The following is a 23,741-nucleotide window of genomic DNA, read 5'->3' on the forward strand; positions in this document are numbered from 1 at the left end:
TTTGTGAATAAGTGTATCACAATCTTTCTTCATTCTGTTTTCTCCATTTTTTCTCTATAAAATAAAGTCAGTTTCACTGTAATTAAAATATCCACTGTAAAAACATGGATTAGTGTGTGAATTAATTTGGACATCTGGTAGCAATGGCCTCAGAAGCCATGTAATTTCTTGTCTGTTATGTTTGTAAATTAATTATCCATATAAGGAAAGCCACCAGCTTGAATTCTTCGAGGTTGACATTGATTTATCAGTTCTATTTAGTAAAAACTATTCATAAGTTATTATCAGTTAAGTATTTATGTATTTTAATATTTTATGATTAGGAAAGTTTGAAAAATGAAGACATTAGCAAGATTTGTTCTGGGCCTTGTCATCTTGGATGCTGCTGTGGCTGCACCAACTCTAGAGTCCATCAACTATGACTCAGAAACCTATGATGCCACCTTGGAAGACCTGGATAATTTATACAACTATGAAAACATCCCTATTGATCAAGCTGAGGTAATTGATTCCTTCCACTCTTGAGACTTTTTAAAGCATGGCCTGGAGGATGATTGGGGTTTATTCTCTTCAAATAACTTTTTTTCCCTTATTTATAAGTTGAGAGGTTTTATTTTAATAAAACTACTTCTCTTTAGAACATGTTCAATCTTTGGAAGTTAATACTAGGTCAGTCTTTTGTTTCTTAGAGTTTATATTATTTCCTTCAAATTTCTTTACCAAATTGAAGACAAAAATGAATGTCTATCAAATTAAAACAAAGAAAATTAAAGGAAAAGGCAAACAGCCAGGAAGAGTTATTCATGCCATGATAAGGAAAGTTTGGGCCAAAGGAGAAAGATGTGAGATTAAAATGAATTAGTAGAAAATAAAAAAGAATGTAGAGAAAGGACAAGGGGCAGGAACTTCAGTATGTCCCAAGAGTGAATGTGCTTCCTCTGAGTGACTAATAATTTCTCAGACACTAATGTAGAAATTGGCAACTTTGTAGCCCATTACATAAATCTGATATGATGTGTTCCTAACCAAATGCTAGGCTTTTTACATAACTAAAGGATACAGGCTGATTTGTATGAATAAGAAAGCAAACAGACCTTGAAATGCTAGAGTGTTAACTAATGTGCAACATTGACAAAGACTAAATAAATAAACAACAAAAAGTTACATCATCTTTAAAGGATCATAACATGTTTTGGGCAGACTATCAAGCATGCATCTTCCTGGAATAACTACTTTTGTTAACCAGGACTATGAAATATGTAGACAAAATCATACATTTAACTTGCAATAAACTTAAATATATCTTTATTAAGAAGATAGCAAAAATTTTCAATATTGTTTGTTGCCTTATAAAATCCAAGAGTCAGATTTTCACAATAATGATAGTTTTCACAAGTCTTCTCCCCTCTTGCCTTTCTCTCTCCCTCTCCTTTGCCTCTCTGTCTCCCTCTCGCTCTCTTCTGCCCTCACCCCCTTCACTCTCTCCCCAACTCTATCTCTCCATCTCCCTTTCCTTCTTTTTAATAAAGTTTTAGGCTCCACAACAGATCACTTTTCTTCTGCACATTTGATTGTGACTCTATTTTCTAAGTCTTTACTATATTTACTGTTTGATTCATTCCACTGTATGGGCTCTGTTATGATAAGGGGATTTTCTGTTGGGAACTATGGTCATTAACACCAATCTTGCTCTACATGACTTCTATATCTCCAACCTAATGCACCAATACAGAGTATAAGATGAAATTTGTCCAGTAGTTAACTCATCTACTCTTTTCCAACTTGCATAAATACATTTTTTAAAAAAGTTCTGTCATCTTGCTCTTTTTCCATCTTGTACAAATATATATTTTAAAAAGTTTTAGGCCATATCTGAATTTATCTGCCAAATTAAATATTTTAGTACAAAATATTTGTCATTTCCCCCCCCCCAAAATACTCCATAGGATCAAAGAGATGTAACAATTACCAAAAGTGAACCCCATATTTTGAGTACGGTTGAGGAATGGATTCAAAGGTTCTGTTTATTCCTTTCACAATACCAAATTCACAATAGAAAAAAATAATATTTGAGACCAAGACTTCTCTAGGGAAAATTGTAAAGAAGATGAGCTATATTACCAGAATGCTTTTGAGCCATTCTTTGCTGTCAGGATCCTTTTCTTTGCCTATAAAGCCCTAGACATTTTCATGAAGTTCTGAAGCTTTTCCTAGTATCAAGAAATTTAAACTAAAAGACATATCTATATAAAGATGATTTAATATACAACCTTTCCTCAATATTTACATATTCTGGAATAAGAACTTCCTGCGAAATACCAAATATGTGGCACTGTATCTTTATGCTAACATCCCTAGTTTTCCACAGACTTCTTTCTAAACAATTCTAGTTCCATTAAATCAGTATCTTGATGTCAGGGACAAAATTTGGATCATGAGAGAGATTCAGTGCAAAATAAAATGCCTGCTGCTAGCTTTAAAGATAGATGGGTCCATGTGGCAAGGAATGCAGGAGGCCTCTAGATGCTGAGAGAAACTGACAGCCAGAAAGCATTGGGGGACCTCGGTCCCATAGATGAAGAACCCTGAGCTCCACAGAAGATCACAGCACTGGCTATCACCTTGATTTGGGTCTCATGAGATGTTGAGCAGAGAACCCAGTCAGGCCACCTCTGGATTTTTGAGCCACAAAAATTGTGAACTAAAAAATGGGTATAGTATTAAGCTGTTAACTTTATGGCAATTTGTTATGCAGCAATAGAAAATTAATACAACATGTAACAACTAAAACTTTTTATTTCTGAAAAAGATTTGAAATAAACTGCTGCTGCAAATCTGGTACTTGTGAGTCCAGTGATTTAGCTACTTAATAAGATAAACCACTCCAAAACCCAGTGCTAGAATCTCAATTGAGATTTGTTAATTTCTACTGGTGGTGGTATATTCATTGACTCTTCAGTGGTTGAGAAAGGATCACAAAAGTATTTCTATTTTTGAAAACTATATACATTAACAGAATTCCAGACTGATGACTTACTAATTTCTAATGATCTATAATAGAATATCTAGGATCCATCAGATTCTATGTTAGGAGAGGTTTTAGATCCAAAAATTCCATCATAGGTCTAAATATTGCCCTGTAGATAAATTTGTTGGTATGCCATAAAATGGTTACAGTTTTTACTGAGCTTTCATTTTACTTTAATGGTATGAATAGGAATTGGTTATAGGCTGTAAGATTAAAGTATAGACTTTTTTCCCTTTGTGATAAATAATAGCTAACCCTAAGTGAGCAATTTTTATGTGCCAAGTACTATATTCTAGTCATATTACATGTATTATCTCATCTATTGCTCACAACAAACTATGAATTGCTATTATTTTTCCCATTCAGTAGATGAAGATATTGAGAAAAGAATAGTAAATTAAATAATTTGACTAAGACTAACCTTCCTCCATTTTCCATCCTATTCCAAATGCCCTTTTAACTTGATATTGGTTTTAAGTGAACTAGGTGCCAGGTAACCTAACACTCCTAAAAGAGGAAGAACAGCATTCTTCTATGGGTGGATAATGTGAACTAGAAGTTACTTTTATACATAACACACTCTGTTGTCTAATCGTTAAAAAAATGGCTTAAAACTATTTCAAAGAATAATTGTGGATATGTGTTCTTCAATACATATCTAAGTTCTGGACAATAACCTAATTTTATATATATCACATATTTAGTAGTCTAGAGAAACAATCTTTTATTTGCCTTAATCATCAGAAAACTACATTGTTCTAAGGTTGGTATTCTTTGAGTGGCTTAACTTGACATTGTCTTCTTGAGGAAGGTGGTTATTTGAAGTTTCCATTTTCATGGCATAGTTTTGGGTTATTGCTATTTCATTTCCCTTCGGTTAGAGGGGGCTTCACCTTGTTTTCTAAGAAAAAGAGTGGCTCTGCCCATGAGTAATGTTTCTTTCCAGCAAAGTGCTCAGTAGTAATATTAGTGTTTATGTAGGCTCTACAGAATTATGTCAACTTCCATTCTTCCAGTAAAATTTCCTTGACTTCATCCAGGTAATTAGACTTATGCTTGCCTACACTAACTACATCAATTAATTTAGCCTTATAAAATTACTTTTACTTAATTTTACCTGCAGTGCCCCTATGTATTCAATAAAAATCAAGAAATGTTATACTACAGAACACTGTGGAGCTGTTTTGTATTTATTTTAGGATGGTATGAAGGACTCACAATGATACTATGCAATGATCTTTACAAGGATGTGTAGGAGAAATTTCTCTCAGGCCTCCGTGTCAGAATGGGCTGCAACTTTTAAGGAATTTGCTTATTTTCTAGGTTATATATTGTGTAACTCATTGTGTTTGTGATTTTGTCTTGCCTGATCAAAAACCTGAAGCCCAGTTTTTGTGTCATTCTTTCCTGGTTTTATATAACTTCCCCCGGCTTTATTTTCCTGTCACTGGAACTCCTCAGGTAGATTTTTTGAAATATTACTATACGTTGTTTTAAAATTGTTTCATGTTCTTTCTGGAATGAGACAGTGTATGCATTCATATATAAATATTAATAAAAATAGCAATGCATAAAGCAATATCAGTAAAAATTTACCACAGAAATCATCTTGCGCAAGGCATGCTTTAATTGCTACAACTCCTCCATTGATCTTAAAATCGAGGCCAATTTTTCTTTTTCATAAAGAATACAAGTGGCTAGATTGTTTAAGGTCATTCTTATTTAAAAATTGCCATTGAACAAATTGATTCAGCTTGAAAAACATAGCATTTTGAGATGGAGAAGCTATAAGGTTCATCAAAGGAATAAAAATTAAATTTAGCAAAGTTGTAGGAATGGAAGAAAAACTCCATGAAGGCAACTGTATCAATTAACGATTGAGAAAATTTTCTTTTCTATTGTCATCAATGTAATATGGTACCAGGCAAAATAATTTTAGGATATATATTGATGCCCCATAACACCAGAAATTGCTTTAAAAGAATGAAGCTAACTATGGAAAATTTATAGGAACCAATGTCCACTTTAGATGATAATATATAAAAAGGATCTTAACATTAGGTTTTCTAAATATAATAAATTGGTATAGGGTAGTTTGCCTCAAAAATTATCTCTGTGCTTTCTGAACAAAAAATATTTAAATTAGCAATATTTTGACTATTTCTTTACTTTTCTAACAAAAGATACGCAATATGTTTATCTTTGTATTTGAAATCATATCTCACTTTGGCCAATTTATACAGTATATTTTAAAGTTTCAAACATATGGTTTGCACATCAAAAACCTCATAGTGGAAGAAGAGACTTTAACTATATCAGCCTGAATTAAATATTCTTTTCAGGATATGGGAAAAGAATAAAAGCTAATCTCTCTCTTCACTGAAGATTCTCTGGAGGGTGGAAAGAATTTTGCTGATGAGCTTTTAGTATGGTTGTCTGATCTATTTTCCATGATTCTTTTAAAAACAGTGTTCAACCAATTGATCCTTATTTTAAGCTACAGTATTTTTAAATAAAACCTTAAAACATGAAGCAACAAAAAATATACAATCATGGAGGTTTATTGGGGAGAAAATACTGATAGTCTTTGCCAGTGACATCTTTGTGTGTGTTTGTATTATACATTATTTATGAGACCACAAACGTAAGTTTATTCAAACAATTATCCTTGGAAAGAAGATATTACTGTAGCCATTTAATAAGAATAACTGAGGATCAGAATAATTTTGTTCAAGGTTATTCAGCTAGTAGGTTTCAGAGTAAAATTTAAACCAGACTCTTTTAATGCCAAAGCAGAGAGTCTTTGGCACTAAAAGCCTCCATTATTTTTCTGCTACTTCTCTTTAATCTTTACTTCTTTTATCCGTGTCCAATATTGAGGATTCTTTTTCTGAAATTAAGTAATTTGATTATTAGGAATCAGAAAAACAACAATTTTCAAATGATTACAATTAACACAGTATCCAAACATCTCTTTAAGCTGTCAAAGTATTAAAGGGAGCAAGAGGTAAAATGATCCTTTTGAACTGAAAGCTGCTTTGTCAGAAATATGGAGATTGAGCAGTCTTTGCCAAATACATTTCTTCCTCATCCATTTCAAGATAAAATAGAAAAAATAAGATACAGCGTTCATTGCCAAGTGTTCATAGTCACATTCTTTTAGATAATTAATATGGATCACTTAAATAAATGTGAGCACTAGGCTCATGTTTAAAGGAGAATTCTAGTATGCTGAACACATCTACATGCTTGTATGTTAAACTCATAAGAATACATCTTTAGTAACCCTGGCTGAACAGCTCAGAACTTTTTAACACCTCTGGAAGCCAATTTTTGACATAATGGTCACAATGAAGGATAGCTTCAAGATTTATTTATTCAACGATCTAAAACAATTTCAGAAACAAATACAAAATTCCATTTTTTTAAATAAAACCTTAGCTTATTCTTCAGTAAACCATTTTGTATTATAACTCATATGGGTACATATAATATTAAAGGTTTTCTGGGCAATAGTGTTACGTTTTAAGGGACCCCATATATTTGCTTTGTCGATCCCCTATCTAAATCAGGATCAGCTGAGAGACAGAAAAGTGGAGCTCAAAATATCCCCTTCAATACTGATAAAGTCTAGGTTGAAATACAGGACTGAGGTGTGAAGCAACTAAGGGCTTCTTGGTATAAACCTCCAGGTATAAACTGCCATCAGTCACAGGCAATGCTGGCCGACCACAGGCCTCAGGACAGAGCTTACCCAGCATGCATGGAGGGGTAAGACAGACAGGCGATTCCCCCCAAAAGGGAAGGTGAACCACCTAGGCCCAGTTCTTTTTCTCATTCATCAATTCCCCTAGTCATCCTTCCTTCCTTGGGAAGGGTGAATAAAGGGATCAACAAAGGATATGCCACTCCTCAGGATGGTATCCTCTCAGGCCATTAGGCTCAGCCATTAAGTCAGTATGGCTCTCTCTTTCAAGAGAGGAAATCAGCCCATTTTTAGGACAATTATGCTTTCATCTTTATGAAACGTAGGCCCATGCCAACCACCATTCTTTGGTGTATAGCTTTTGCCCCAGAAAGCTCTGAAATGGTCAAAAAGCACATCAATGAATTTCTGCCTAAGGCAACTCTATACCTGAGATTGAAATTTCCTTCTCAGTTCTCTGTTCTACCTCAAATTATACCACGTCACATTATTGAATAGAGTTTATGAGAGGTTCTACATTGAAATCAAATGCTAAGTGAATATATTCCAATAATAAAATTCAAGAAACATGAAGATGGCACAAGTTTCTATATAATTCCCCTACCTCTATGAAGTTTTTAAGGAAAATTTAGAGATTAACACAGTCTAAAATTTTTTAAATCCAAAAGGATAGGAGCACAAAATCAGAATTTCTTGCCTTATGATTTAAAAGTTCAAAGAGTTTGAAGTACAAAATTTCCCTTCCCTAATTCCTTTTGCTTCACCTCAGCTAGATGGTATTTTAGTGCCTGAGTCAAGCTGGATTCTTTCGGTAACTACAATCTGAGTGGACTTCATTCCCAAGCATCCCCTGACCTTCATATTTAACAACAATGAAGCATTAATGTACACACAATATTATCACAATATTGGCCCCACCTTCACCAAATTTAAAGAAAAAGTTAATCCTGAGTACCTAAAAGAATTATTCCAGGGAAAAGTGTATTCCCTAAAGATAATATATGATATTGTCAGAAACTTGAAAAGAGAATTAATGGTACCCGAGGAAAGTCATAAGATGGGAAACATCTTGGTTTAGTCTCATCCAGATATTTGTCAGTTGACATTCATTGCCTCTGGTCTGCCAACTATCATTCAAATACAATTTTGAGAACTCTCCCACTAGGAGTTAAAGTAAAGTTAAACCAAATTGGGGGGGAGGGAGCTGAACATAATGTCTTTTCTCTGAGTAACACTTGAGATCTTCAGGGTTTATAGCGCAGTTTGTAAATATAAAATAGTGGTAGGGTCAGTCACCAGGTCTTACCTGAAGCCTTTGAATGACCATTTTTCTGCTAAGCCCTGTGTCTGTCACACTATGCTGTATTTCATGTGTGTTCTGTCAGGTGATGGACTCTGTTTTGAGCAAGAATTTTCAGCTGGGGGTTTCTCCGGTCTTGATGCTATGTGCTCAGTGGCTTCTTCTCTTGCCTTCTGCTATGGAATTCAAGAGTCTACCACCCAGAGAGTTTTCTCTATTCCCCAGTCTTTCTTTCAGCTGGAGAATCAACTGCAGCAGATTCCTGAACTAAAGCTGCTGTTGATATTTCTGAAGTCTTTCCCACTGAGGGCCTAGTAAAAAACAATCCCTCTATCACATTCTCATCAAGACTGTGCTCAACATTTCAACATCTCCTTCCTACATCCTACTCTGCAGAATAAGTCACTTCTCTGGTGCAATGATTTTCAGCTTTGGCTGCATGTTTGAATCACCTGTAGTGCTTTTAAAAATCCCAGTTCCTAAAACACCCCAGACCACTGAAATCAAAATATTTGTGGCTGAGACCTTTGTTTGGTGTTTGACTTCCCTCAGCTCTCCTGGCAGTGTCATTCAGTGCCTTTCTTTTAAAAAGTCATTTTAATATGCTTCTTAATTTGGTCTCATTAGTTCTTTAGGACTGCATGCTGTAGAAAGAGAGCCTTCCTTTTTCTTAGTTATTTGATATTTTCGTTTTGGTTCACACTTTTGTTTTTCTAACATAGTACTCTAGATTTTGTCTTGTGGCACCTTCCAAAGTAACAGATATAAAATCAGTAAGTTATGAGGCTGCCAAAAGTGATGCTATTCAAAAGAATATTTGGAAATCTCCAAATTTCTGAGTTGGATAATCCTACCTGGATATGTTTTCCCATTGGATTAATTTCTAAGCCAGAATTGGAGTTGACATTTTATTGTCCTAACTCTCCATTAATATGCCTGATGTTCACTGGATCTTCTATAATTGCACAAATTTCTCATTCTTGCACCCCTAGGGCAAGTTCTGGTAAACCCTGCCTCGAATTTTCTAGGGACAGAGAGACTTATCTCCTATGTTTTTTAAGGTGGACACACATACAGGCATCGAAATAATACAAGAATTATTGCTTGGTGATATTGTTATCCATCATCAATTATTGTGATGACTGAATCATGATTATTGTGAATATTATCGTACAATTATTGGTTTATGATGCCAATGCAGCCAAGACAAAATGCAGAGCAAAATGTGAGCTATAAAAGGTAATCACAATGATATCGTGCTAATCTCCTTGCTAACTTTCAATGTGGGCTTCAAAGTGTTAAATGGTATGTATGCAAATAAATATTTATATACTGTATTCCTTGACACATTTGAAAAGATGCACAAAGAAAATATATATAAAAATATTGATGCTTGACCAAATCTTTTCACACGTGTATTCTCTTTGGAGTTTTGATATCAAAAACTCTGATTAATGACCTAGAAATGAAGGAAATCATATCCAAGAAAATTTAAGATAAAAATTCTTCTACTATAACTATATTGAATTTATAAGATATATAAAGAGAGATTGGAAATTGAAGAGGATAGTAAATTTTGGTAGCAGATAAAAATAAAGAACATCTCAGAGGCTAATTTGTCAAGCCAATAAAATTCTATTCAGCAGTCTTCTTTTACTGGCAGGATGATTTCTATTATGCTAATGACTGCAAAAACTTATGATCATTAACAAATGTAAAGATTTTGATCTCTTGGGAAACAGCCCTTCTTTTGCCTTGTGCTATTATAGAGCTGATTTATCTAGAGTTCTTTGTACTGGTTCTATGGTCATCAACACTCTTTTGATTATAATTAGCTTCCCAAGTGGGACTATAGACACAAAATGTGTTGATGGAAATAAGAGGATTCAGGTGAACATTCTGGTGTAATGCAGTCTTTTGAGCTTGCTTGAAATAGTTCTGCCCCTAAGAGATAAAGTTAGCTTTCTAAATTTGTAAAACTTTGCAAGAATCTGCCACTGATATTGGACAGTAGAAAAATTTAAATGTAATAATTATCCCTTGCAAAGGCCATTCAAGGGAGGAGCAGCCTGTTAGCTGCTCCTCCCTGGGACATTCTCTGTAAATGCACATCTTTTCCTATTCAAAATGTCTATTGTTACCCTGTGATAATATAGTCATTATCACTATCATCTTCTTCCTCATGAGTATATAGTAACTTTACACAAAGAAGTTCTACAAATTAAAATGCATAGTTTATTATACTTTGTGCCTCGATAAAGGCTATGTTAGAAAAAACAATTTGTTTTGTGTTGGGATGAAAAATATTGAAATGTAAAAAAAAAAAGAAACAACTAAATTACTCCACCAAAAATAAAGAGCTAGAGTTTGGAAGATTCCAAATATCTTGGTTTTCAGTCCAATGTCTTTGTTTTCAATTACTGTGACTGACTCTCCCGCCCCCATTCTCATGAGATTACTGATTTCAGCCTACACTAAATTATCTAAATTGTCTTTCTGGCATCCTTACATGGAGAGCAAGGGCAGTAAAGGAAAAGGGAACATGAACTGACTTTGCTATTAGATAATGTTTCTAAAGTCTTTGCCAAAGTTCCCTACCAATATTATTTGGAGACATTTAATTAGAACTAGATAATATAATAAGAAGCCTATTACGTTTCTTGAGCCTAAGGAGATGATAGTGAATGGAGTCCTGAATAAACTGGGATAAAGTTGAAGTAGGAAATCTTTCTGGCAACTAAAAATGAAATATTGCCATTTTCTGACAATAAGAAGTAGAAATTAGAAAATAAAGATGTGGGCAAAGAAAATAACACTGTTGTCTCAAAACAAACAAATACAGAAAACCCCAAAGACTAGAGGGTATGAATAAGTGAAACTATTAAATGATCTCTTATCTCTTTTGCATTAAATTTTTCACTTAAATATTACATTGAATGCAAAGAAGCATTACCTTTTAGAGTTATGAATTTATGAAGAATAACCATATACTGGGATAGAGTGGGAAAAAAACTAAGAAAGCATTTACATGTTCTAAATTCATGATATCCTAGCAAGTCAATACCAATTATAATAATTTTATTCTATTTGATATAAACAAAAAGCCATTAACTAATTTTGATATTTAAGTTTCAAATATTTATTCATTAATAGCTATACATTTTGGCTTAAGTTAGTAAAATAATGAGATTTAAAAATAAATATATTGAAATAATGATAAATTTACTCAAATTTGTAGGTATAATATTTCAGTAAGTACTACACAAAATAACCAAGATCAAAGAACAGTTGTTTGTGAAAAAGAAATCAGTGAGGATAGAGACAAAAAAAATGTGCAAGTATTTTTTCTAATGTCAATGACATGTGCTGCACAAATCAACCTATAACATAAAAATTGCTCTTTCCATATAATTAGAAAATAGATAAAAAACCAAATATTGAAAATCAAAAATGTTGGAGCAAGTTACACTAGTAGCTGTAACAAATAACTCCAAAATCTCAGTGACTGAACACAGTAAAAGTTTATATCTTGCTGACATGACTGTCCAGTGCAGGTCAAAGGATACTACTTTGCACTACTTTCCTCTTTGTAGTTACTCTTGTACACATTCAGGGAACACCATTCACATAGAATACCACATGATTAGTGCCTCTCAAAGTGTGCAATAGAATTGCTCTACCTCTGGGTGTATATTTCCATTTTACCTCAAATATAGAATATACCTAACTCACATTCTTAAATCAGCAATAGATTCAAAGCCAGTTTCATCAAAAGAAGTCAAAGCACACATCTTTAATTTCCTTTCACAATATATTTGCCCCTACAATGATGGTCCATTGGCAGGCATGGAACTGTCTGAGCCTTAACTAATTGATTTTCACACCTGGTCTCTTATGTACCTTTAACCATGTTACAATATTTTCTTTTTTGTTTCTTACCCTGATGTACAAAACAATCCTCTAATGTGTCAAAAATCTCCATTGTTTACCTGTACTGATTCAACAATATATATCAGAAGGCCTACTAACAGCTAGGCACATTGGGGCAAGATCTGGGAATATAATGGCAAAAAAAAAGAGAGAGATATAATATCTACCCTCATGAGGAGATAGATATAATTAAATATTCACATGTGCATCATAAAATCAGTATCAGTTTTTGCTCTATAACAGACAATTTCAAATTTTTGTGACTTAAAACAACCATTTGTTTAGCTCATGGTTTTTTAATCCTGCCATTTGGGCTCTGCTGTACTTTTCTGGTTTGGACAAGGTTCACTCAGATACCTGCAATCGGTCGCTGAGTTGGTTAAGGGCTGGCTGGGCTAGGCTGGCCTCGGCTGAGATGGTTTCCTCTCCATGATGTGCTCCTCACCTTCCAACAGGCTGACCACACTCTGTTTATGATGACTATACAGGAGGATTCCTAGAAAGCAAATGGAAATTTGCAATGTTTATGGAGGAAAAACCCTCAAAATTGACATAACATTAGCACATTCTATTGACTAAAACAAATTAGGGGGCTGGTATAAACTCAAACTTCAAGGGATGAGAAATTAGGCTCTCCCCTGTGATTACAGTTGGAAAGTCATATTGCAAAAAGGCATGGATCCAAGGAAAAGAATAACTGCAACAATTTTTAAAAATCTGCCACAAATGCAGATTGATGCAGGCTGATATGCTAACAGGAAGTATACAATGCTGTGAGAACCACCAAACATATTTGTCTGAGTCAGCTAGATCATGAGAAGTTTCTCTGAGGAAGTGACACTGGAATTGAATAGAAAGAACAAATAAGCAGTTAATTAGAAAGCCAAGGAGAGAAGAGAATTCCAGGCAGAAAGACAAGTGCATGCAACTGTCCTATAGGATGGGCATTGAGAGCATAAGAAACTAAAGACAGCCATTGCAGCCTAAGTAGACAGCAAAAGAGCACAATTGGTCTGAGATGGAGGATGAGGACACTTAGAAAGGACAAACTGTGTCCCGTACATCAAATATTTTTAAACTTATTCTAAAAATAATGAGACATTTTTGATTCTTTAATCTTTCATTTTTAATTATTATGGGCACATAATAGTTGTACATATTTATAGGGTACCTGTGATGCTTTGATATAGGCACACAATGTATATTAATCAAATCAGTGTAACTGGGGTATCCATAACCTCAGGCATTTATCATTTATTTGTATTAGGCACATTCCAATACTCCTCTTTTAGTTATTTTAAAGTATACCCTAACTTATTGATTATAAGTCATTTCATTGTACTATCAAATATTGTTCATTTTATCTAACTATCTAACCTTTTATGGTACTTACATTATTTTAAATATTTTACATGTTTTATATTTTAATCCTAACACAGCTGAACTATTTATACCAGATTTTACAAATAGAGAAACTGAGGGTCAAGGAGGTAAATTAACTTATCCAAGGTCTCACAGTGAGGTTAGATTCAAATTCATCTAGCATGAATCCTTCTGCTTAAACAATATGCTATCATGTTTCTGCAAAGCCATTGTTCTTGTGGCTATTAACAACAATAAAAATCCATTGAAGAAATTTAAACAGGGTTGATATGATTAGGTTGTTTTTTTAGAAGTTTATTCTCCACTAATCATCAGGGAAATGCAAAGTAAAACCATAATGAAATATCACCTTACACCTGCTAGAAAAGCTATCTTCAAAAAGATAAAAGATAAAAAATGTTGGTGAGAATGTGGAGAAAAGGGAAACCTTACACACTGTTGTGGGAATGTAACTTAGCCATTAAGAAAAAAATATTATTTTTTTAAATTAAAAGTTGAACCACCTTATGATCCAGCAATCTCACTACTGGGTATATATATTCAAAGGAAATTAAATCAGTATGTCAAAGAGATATCAGCATCCCTGTGTTTACTACAGCATTATTTACAATGGGCAAAATATAGAATCAACCTATAAGTCATCTATCACTGGATGAATGAATGAAAAAACTTTGGAATGTCTACATATGGAGTACTATTCAGCCATAAAAAGAATGAAATCCTGTCATTTGAGAGAACATGAAGGACATTACTTTAAGTGATATAAGCCAGATGTAGAAAGATAAATACTGCATAATCTCCCTCATACGTGGAATCTAAAAGCTGATCTCATGGAAGGACAAACTAGAACAGTGGTTACCAGGGGATTAGGTGGTTAGGGAGAAAAAGAGGATGGGGAGATGTTGATCAAAGTATATAAAGTTACAGTTACACAGGAGCAGGAAAAGGCCTAGAATAGGTGAATATAGAGATTATAGGCAAATATACAGAGACAGAAAATTTATTAAGTGATTGCCTGGAGCCAGCGGTCAGGAGGAGGAGAGGCTCTGGGAGAGAATTTGGGAATGACTGCTAATGGTTATGGAATTTCTGTCTTGGGTGATGAAAATGCTATAAAATTTATTGTGTTGATGGTTGCCTAACTCTGGGAATATACCAAAAAACCATTGGCTTGTACACTTAAAATTGGTGAATTGCATGATACATGAATTATATCTCAATAAAGCTGTTAAGAAGAAAATAAAGAGTTGATTCTCACTGCATGTATACTGGAGGACATTCCAACTTCCTGTAAGTAGACTATTGCTATATACCAGGCAAGAGAGGATAGTAATTTAGATTAAGGTGAAGGTGGTAGATAGGAGGCACAAATAATGGTATTGAGAGATATTTAGAAAATAATATCCGCAAGTATTAATAAAATGGACAGTGGATCATAACTTAACCATAATGCCTGGCATAGACATTCAGTCTGGTTGATTAGATACTTATAAAGACTGGCAAACTTTCTAACATATCTAAATTCATTCATTCACTCAGTGATCCTTCTATTCATTCATAAAGGTAAGGATCAAATCTGAGTAACTATATACCTTCATAGCACTTTTTCCATCACATATATATTACATTTCATTGAAATTCACTGAAATTTCACTTAAAACTTAGCTGTAGATTGGGTGCTGAGATTTTTTAAAAATCAAAATATCACAAAAAAAACAGATTGAGTTTTATTAATTCAAACACAATGCTGAATGGCAGCAAATGGTTTGTGATCACCATAGACAGGTATAATTAACATGCTCAACAAGAAGTCTGTACTAAAAGGACTCAGTGGCACATGAAGCAATGAGTAAGAAGTATGACTTCTGTTTCTAAACACAACAATTCTTCATAATTTTATACTGAAATTGAGACAAATAAATTAAGGAGTCTTAATAGTAGCAATATAGTTATACATATCATTTAAATGTACTTTTTGCTAAAGGACGAATGGATTTCATCAAAATTATTTTTAACCAAATGTTACTGTCATTTAAAATGGTACTGAGTGCTTTTATAGAGAGATTCGTCTATGGACAACAATGCTGATTATTGGAAAATGAAGGTCTTAAATTGTTTTGCAGTATTATTAACAACATAAATATTGCTAGCAAAAGTTTCAGTTCAATCTGATACAAGAAATGTAAGAAGATTATTTTCTATTGAGAGTCTTTATTTCTCCAGGGAGCAGAAACTTAATCTGAGACATTTCAGGGTCATTCTAGCCCCTTTACCCTGAGATTGCATTGAGATGCCGGGCTGCTGACATGGAGTCAAGGCTGCACAGGGTGCAGAGGCTGAGGCAGATGTAAAGACTTTTTTCCTTGGCAATTATCTCTCCAGGCTGACATCTGCTGAGACCTCACTCTACCCAGGTCACTGCAGACTATGCATTTGTCATCTCTGGCATAGATTTACTCTTTCAGGACTTAGATTGTACGTCTAAGCACAGTCTACCATGACATAAATTATCTACAGTTCTAAGGCCAGGAAAACAAAAGAATAGAAATAAACAATGTACTGCAAACCAATCAAATCAAAGATGTACTCTGCTGGTACTAGGTCAAGACAATGTGCAAATGCAGTGATGATTAAGATCAAAGTCACTTCTGTATTATGTTGTTATGTTTTAGTGTAATATAATGAACAGGTTAAAAAGTGCATTCAGTAGGAAGCAAGTCAGAGTAAAACAAGGAGGTAAAGGAAAAAGAATGGACAAAAACTCTGGAAGAATTTATGAATATTTATATGTGTCTCCATTATATTTTCTTTTGAGTATTGCCAATTGTAGCTAGAGAAAAAAGGGGCAGGGATATTTTCTGGCCATTTGTGTTTACATTCAAATTTAGTTTTCTGCGACATAAGCATAAAAGTCTGCCACACAGACAGCCAGGTGGTTATGTTTCCCTGGCCTCATTATTTTGTATGCGTTGCTTCACAACTTCATATCACAGTATGAAGACTGTTAAAAAAGGGAAAAAGACAGAAGCCTAAATCACTTCTATTTAATAGTGAGAATAAATGTGTCTACAAAGCAAAAGGCTCTCCAGGCACAGTACTTTGAGGTTACAGCTCTGCAATTGTGCTGAACTGAAAAGGCATTCCATTTTCTTAGTTTTCAAAGTTGTTTCAGCATTCACATTTTATTTGCAAGTAAGCATGAACAAAACAGTTTCTGATAAACATAAAAAACGTTTTTGCCTCATTATATTAGATGACAAGTGAGATCTTACAGCTTCACACCAAATCAGTGGAAAAACAATTATCTGTAAAAAGTATGTGCAAACATTTTTCTTACAAAGCTAAAGATTCAAGGCAACGTGTCTGGAATTTGTTTCTCCCTTTAGGCTGCCTCCATTCCATGAAACATCTGTCTCAATTTCCGCTCTTCCTGGAGCCTCCTTTTGGTCTCTTTGCAAATCCGTTCCTTCTGAATCCGCCTCATTCTAACCCTACAGATGGAAACCGTATGTCTTTCTGTTTAAGGAAATGTGCCCAATCTTCTCAGCTGGAGATTTCTGGCCAAGCTTTATAGTATCTTCATGTATGGTTTCTAATGTACCCGATTCAGTATATTCTGCTTTGGGTTTGATTTCATGCTTTAAATGATTTAAAGTAAGCATTAGCACATTCATTGATTCTTCTCAGAAACTCTCTGAAGCATAGAGCTGTGAATTAGATATATTTTGGAAAGTGAACTTTAAAAAAAAATTATACTTCAATAGTACTTGTTGATTGCCAGTAGTACTTGTTTCAGCCTAGAGGTACACAGATAAAAGACATAGCTCAAGAGTTTACCATCTAATAGGCTTTGATAGGCACAAAACTGATACAATACAGTGTAGGAAAAGCCGAAATAAAGAGACTGTATGGAAGCACAGAAGAAAGCACAATTCAGAAATGTCAACTAACAAGAGAGTTTAGTGTCTCTTAAAAAGGACAATTTTCATCTGTGATTTGCAATGTATTCAAATATATCAAAAGTGACACTATTATAATAATAAATCTATCTTTAAAATCTTAGGGTTATCTGAAACATCTAGAAAATATCTGGTCTAATTACATAACTATTTTAGAAATGAAAGGAATAGTTTATAAATTATTATGCCGTTAAGTAATTTACAAAGTAACTTGTGTGTTTCTTTGCAATTTTAATGAAAACAAATAAAGAAGGGTAGAAAGGAGCAAGAAGCAATATCGATGTGGTCAAAGGAGAACCTGGGATTTCTGGGGATACCGTGAGGATGTGGACCACAGGGCGTGGGTGCCTGAGGTGGGCACCCCTATCAACTAGAGCACATTTCCAGCCCAAGCTTACAAGGTCAGCAGGGAGGTAGACATTTACTAAGTAACACAAAGGAAAGACATTGAGACAAAGGAGGGAAGATGAAAGTAAGGGTTTGTTCTAAATCCAAAAAGTATTATTAGAAGCAACGACTCATTACTTAAAATGAGCAAATAAGAAAGACAGAAAACAGAGTGAAATCCAAAATATAATCTCTGCAAAAAAAATCTTTGAATAATTTTGCTATTTTATAAATGCTTCCTAGTGTCAACACTCTCCAAAAGGTCAATTTTAACATAACCAAATATCGTTGCCAATATTTATTATTCAAATAATAGTGATAGCATATGAGAAATAGCATATCATAATCAAATCATACAGTTTTTATGTCATTATAATTTTATTTTAGTAAAAAGAATACTTTTTAGTAAAATGCCAGTAGAAGAAATATGAGTTGTTGGTAAGTAACAGAAATATTTGAATCTAGGAAATCAAGGATTGAAAGGACAGGAAAATACACATCAATTTATTAGTTATTATCTTCAATGGGAGTAAAATTAGGGCTGGAGAGTTGAAAGGGACTTCTGGAGTTTACTCTGGATACTTCTGGATTAATTTGAATCTTTCATAACAATAATGTATTCTCACAATGCTATGTAGTGTTAGAAAACAACATGTAAGGCTTTTTAAACCCATGAAATGAACAAACATAATATGATGTTAAAAGACCAAGAAGACAAAAAAAGAAAAAGGGTATTAGAAACAATTTCTGAGATTCCAGAAACAGAATTAATTAAAACCAACAACAATTACTATAACCGTGTATGCGCGCCCCCAAGCGAAGAGGACAGGCACATTGTGTTGAACCTCAGGACAGGACTGACCTCTTGTGGCAAATGTGGGTACATTTTAAATCTGTGTCACCGCCACCCAGGGTGATTGAGAAGGTTGCCTGATGACACTCTGCCTTTTTTTCAGATTGAAATAGCGACAGTGATGCCTTCAGGGAACAGAGAGCTCCTCACTCCACCCCCACAGCCCAAAGAAGCCCAGGAGGAGGAGGGGGAGGAAGAATCCACCCCCAGGCTGATCGATGGCTCTTCCCCACAGGAGCCCGAATTCACGGGGGTTCTGGGCCCCCACACCAATGAAGGTCTGTACATCAGCGCTGAATTATAATTGAGTTCGCTTGATCATCCCTCAAACCTGCCAAGCTCCAACTCCACAGGGAACCCACACGACCCAAGGAGAAAGTTCTGGAATAGGCTAGGTTTGAAGCAGGAGTTACACACATATTCTAGATCGAAACATAAAGCAGTTTTAATAATTCAATTTTGGCCTGATGGAAATGATCAAATAACCAAAGATTTGGAATGGAAATATTTGTCTGGCATCATGACACAAAACTTTTGGGTGGAATGCATTTCTAGAACAAAGGGTTTTCTATGAGCAAGATGGAATCTATGTCTCTGAGATCAGGCTGCAGCAGTTCAAAGCGATAAGGTGAGAAGGAATGATGATGATAATAGTGGCAATTGTCATAACAATATTTTACATCGATTGAGCACATACTACCTGTGGACCTAATATCCAGCACTTCACATTATCTCACTTGACTATTACAATCTTCCTGTAAGGATGTTAATATTATTCTTTTCATTATCACTGAGAAAACTATAACTCAAAGAGGATTGTAACTTGCCAGAGATTACAAAGCTATCTGTACACCGGGTTTGAAGCGAGCCTGTTCAGATTCTTGTCTGTGTGTTTATTGGAAAAACATCCTTCTCCTCCTCACTTAATCCTAGAAAACAACAGGGAGAGGAAAAGAGAAAAATATTCCATAACATCAGATACCATTTTGCATAGCCTGAAGATGATCCAAACCAGGGCCTTTAGTTAATGAGAAGGAATTCCTGGTGCTAAATGTGATTCTATGATTTGTCTATATTTATTATTAGAATCTGTCACTGTCAGCCTCAGGGGTACTCAAGAGGACTCACACCAGAACACTTTTACAGAAAACAACATAGTAAGGGAATATAGAAAAATGAGGCATAGTAAGGGAGTATAGAAATTTGAGGTGGGTTCCCATTGCAACGGTCTAGTGAATGAATATTGAATGTCTCTGTACGGCACAAGGAAAATGTGTTGAGTCAAAAATGGATAAACTCTTCTATCAATAATAAACTCTAAATAATAACTAACATTTCTTATACTCACTATGTGCCATGAATTACATTTATTCCTTTAATCCTGACATCAACGCTGTAAGGTAAGGTAAATTCTAGTAACTTAGAACTTATTTTTCTGTAGATACAAAACATTTTTAAATGGCTACTGTTCTTGGATATTTCTGTCTAGTACAGGGAGAGAAACATCTAAACAAATTTAGAGGCAATACTGTGTTTTGCAAAAAGTCTGTACAGAACATATTGGGAGACAAAAGAGAGGGAAGAGCAATATAACATAAGGCAAGACTGAGTAAGAATAAGAGTACAGGAGTCAAAACTGAGACACAACAGCCAAACCATATGTATCTGAATCCCAGCCCTGAGGCTTGCTGGATGTACACTCCTGAGCAAGGCGTTCAATATTTCTTGTGCCTTAGTTTCCTCATCTAAAAAAAGTAGATAATAAATAATAGACTTAATTTCTACAGTTGTTGTCAGAATTAAATGAATGAATATACTGCCTAGCCTATAGTAGGTATAATAAATATTAGTTATTATCAAGATTCTATTAGTGATAGCTTATCCATTTTTTTTTACTCTTAACAAATTTTCAGTGTACCATACAGTATTGTTAACTATAAATACTATGTTGTATAGCAGATCTCTACACCTTATTCATCCTGCATAACTGAAACTTTACATTCCTTGAATAACACCTCTCCTCTTCCCCTCCATGATAACGTTTGGTAACCACTATTCTACACTTTGCTTCTGTGAGTTTTTAACTGTTCACTAATAAGTAATATTAAAAGTTGCCTTTTATCAAATGCTTCCTATATGCCAGTCAGTTAAAGTGTTTTATGTATATTAACTCTCTGAAGAGAGTCACAACAACACTATGTACTAGGTACTATTTTCTCCATTTTATAAGTAAGAAAAAATAAAACTCCAACATAGTATAAAATTTGTCTAAGATCATGGAGGTGGTAGCTAGTGGTCCTGGTATGCAAATACAGAATACTACATCCTAAGTCGGTGTCTTTACAAAAAGAGGTAGGAAGATACACGCACAGTGAGAAGGAAATGTAAATATCCAGCAGAAATTACCCCAAATAGGAAAATTAAATATCCCTAAAACATTATTTACTTTTAAAAAATTTTACATCCTTCGAAAGTTGACCCATCTGGCATCAATATCTGGGGTCTTTCATCCGATCAGGAATAGCGGAGAAGCATAATGCCCAATAGTTTTAAAAGCTTTAATCAAGTGATGGCTCAATAATGTCAGTTTTAAAACAACAATACAAAAATATGAATTTTTTCTTTTAATTTTTGTCTCTAAAGTAGTCCAAGGATGAATAATAATATTTAAACTCTGATTCATAATTTAATTTTCAGAGAGGAAGCATAAATTCATCAGTTAGTTTTGAAACATTTAAAACATTTAAAAATATATAATATTAACCTTTCATATAAATTTCTAAAATAATATTCTAGAGCCATGTAATGTAGGCTTGAGTTGTGAGGGAAAAAAACTAGAATTAAATTATAACCAATGCAAATATACATAAATTACTATAGGCAATTATTGCTAAATTAGAAAGACCATGAATAGATAGAAGAATAAAATGTCTTACCTCCTACAATTTTTGTGATGGGTAGGACATATTAATTTATAACAATTGGAGAAAGTAGTATTAAATATTTTATAGCTCCCCCTTAAAATTATTTTCCTGACTTTTCATTCTTAAAATAGTTTTCATTCTTGAAGTAGTTATTGTAAATGAGTTTGCTATTTAATGATAGCAATAAGACTTTAGTTGGTGCATTGTTAGTTCTTGATCACAAACCACCAATAGGTCCTCTTACGAGGGTAACCAATGTCCTGGTTTGTCTCGGTGTGAGGAGCTTGGGAAATGAGTGTCTTTCAGTGCTAAAGTCAGGAAATTCCCAGGTAAACCAAGATGAACTGATCACTGAGCAATTCCAAGACATTTTGAAATTCCACCAATCTCTCCTCTTCTAATTTCTGTCATGGCTATTTCACTTTCTCCATGCATCGCTCATCTCACTACCCATCTCTACCTCCTCCCCTAGAGCTCTCACCTCATCAGATAACCTAATCTCCTACTGCACAGAGAAAGTGCAATCTCCCAGTCACCAGGTCCTGCAGCTTTGTGTTTCCAGACATATAATCTACCTACATCTAGATCAGTGCACTCTATTGTCCTCTCCTCCTAAGACACAGAGACACTATCTGTCCTTCCACATGTGGGATGTGTATCCTTTCTATGTGCTTTGAGTTCTATTTCCCACTGCCATCTCATGGTCCCTTTTATATTCAACTCTCCTCCTCTGGATCCCTCCCACTTTAATGGCACCCATTATAAAAACACAAACATGTTTTCTTGCAGTTATAGCTATCTTTCTTTCCTCATTCTTCACCAACATTTCAAGAGCATTTTCTGTATTTGCTGTAATTTTTCCCTGACCTTCAACTTCTCCCTTAGCTGACTGTTATCTGGCTTCCAACCCCATCACTCCACAGATCTTGAAAGTTCTCTGATAATCATTGTAACAATTAATCTAAGAATATTTTTCAGTTAACTGATCTGACATCTCAGCAGCCTTAGGCTATTGACTATTTCCTTAAAACTATCTCTCTACTTGGGCTCCATATCATTGCCTTATCTCGTTTTTCCTCCTTTCCTCTGGTCACTGATTCCTTATCTTCTTTTGAAGCCCACTGTCCTCTATATGACCATTAAACAGAAAGTGAAGGAGGGGGAGGGGCATGTGTGTGTTTGTGACAGAGAGAAAAAAGAAAAGAAAAAGAAAAAGCCTCACTAATATCATTGGCCCTGTTGCCTTCTCTATCACCATTACCCTAGCCAAGCTACCATCTTTAATCTAGACTATAGCTTACCTCCACTCTTCTCACTGCCCTCCCTGAGTCTTCCAACACATCTTTTAGCACAGTGATCTCCTGGCATGCAAATCAGATCGTGTAATATCTCTGCCCATCCTTAGCAAAAGGAATAAAACTCATAGCACAGCCTACACAACCCCTGCAGGTGTACCAAATAGTCCAATGCCTTCTGTGTTTTTGTCACATGGACCATCTTTCAGTTCCTCCAATGTGAGAGACTTGGCACATGCTGCTTTCTCTGCCTGGCATACTTTTTCCTTCCTACCTGCGTAGCCAATTCCTTCTCTTCCTACAGATCTCAACCCAGTTGTCACCTCCTTAAAGAGCCCTTCCATGACTCCCAGACTGGGTCAAATCCCCCTGTGTTATGCTCATATGATAATTCATGATATTTATCTCATTCATAATTATATTTCTGTGATTAACCTTCATCTCATGTAGCATATCATAAAAAGAACTTTTTCTCTTTGTGCTCACCAGTGTTTTACCAGCTATCATGGTGTCATTTATATAGAAAGGATTCAATAATATGTATTTGATATATTTGCTTTTAATATTGCATTTGCAGAAAACTTTATAAGAAAATATAAATTATACTAATGTGGTCTGCATGACACTCTAATCTTGTTTACCAAATCTTCTTAACTACATTATCTCTTAGAAATTGTTTTTGTTACTTACATATAATTTTATTTAACTCTCTCTTTTAGACTTTCCGACCTGCCTTCTGTGTACCTGTATAAGTACCACCGTATACTGTGATGACCACGAACTTGATGCTATTCCTCCATTACCCAAGAACACTGCTTATTTCTATTCCCGCTTTAACAGAATAAAAAAGATCAACAGAAACGACTTTGCAAGCTTAAGTATGGATGACAGTATTAATGTCCTTCTCTTCTTTACAGACTTTTAAAAAATTTTTACAGTGTAAAGTGTTGGTACTAAGAATTAAACTGGAATGAGG

General features: G+C 34.6%; 1 protein-coding gene across 1 annotated transcript in view; it reads left to right on the forward strand.

Annotated features, from left to right (window-relative positions):
• The first annotated feature begins 323 nt into the window (after positions 1-323).
• EPYC (epiphycan) overlaps positions 324-23,741 on the forward strand; it is a 29,050-nt gene continuing 5,632 nt past the window's right edge. Inside the window, exons 1-3 of the mRNA XM_020287935.2 lie at positions 324-501; positions 18,650-18,824; positions 23,485-23,643. Of these exons, the coding sequence (XP_020143524.1) occupies positions 337-501; positions 18,650-18,824; positions 23,485-23,643 (499 nt within the window). The 5' untranslated portion in view covers positions 324-336. The remainder of the gene's footprint in view (positions 502-18,649; positions 18,825-23,484; positions 23,644-23,741) is intronic.

The sequence above is a fragment of the Microcebus murinus genome, chromosome 10 (genome assembly GCF_040939455.1).
Source record: "Microcebus murinus isolate Inina chromosome 10, M.murinus_Inina_mat1.0, whole genome shotgun sequence".
NCBI lineage: Eukaryota > Metazoa > Chordata > Mammalia > Primates > Cheirogaleidae > Microcebus > Microcebus murinus.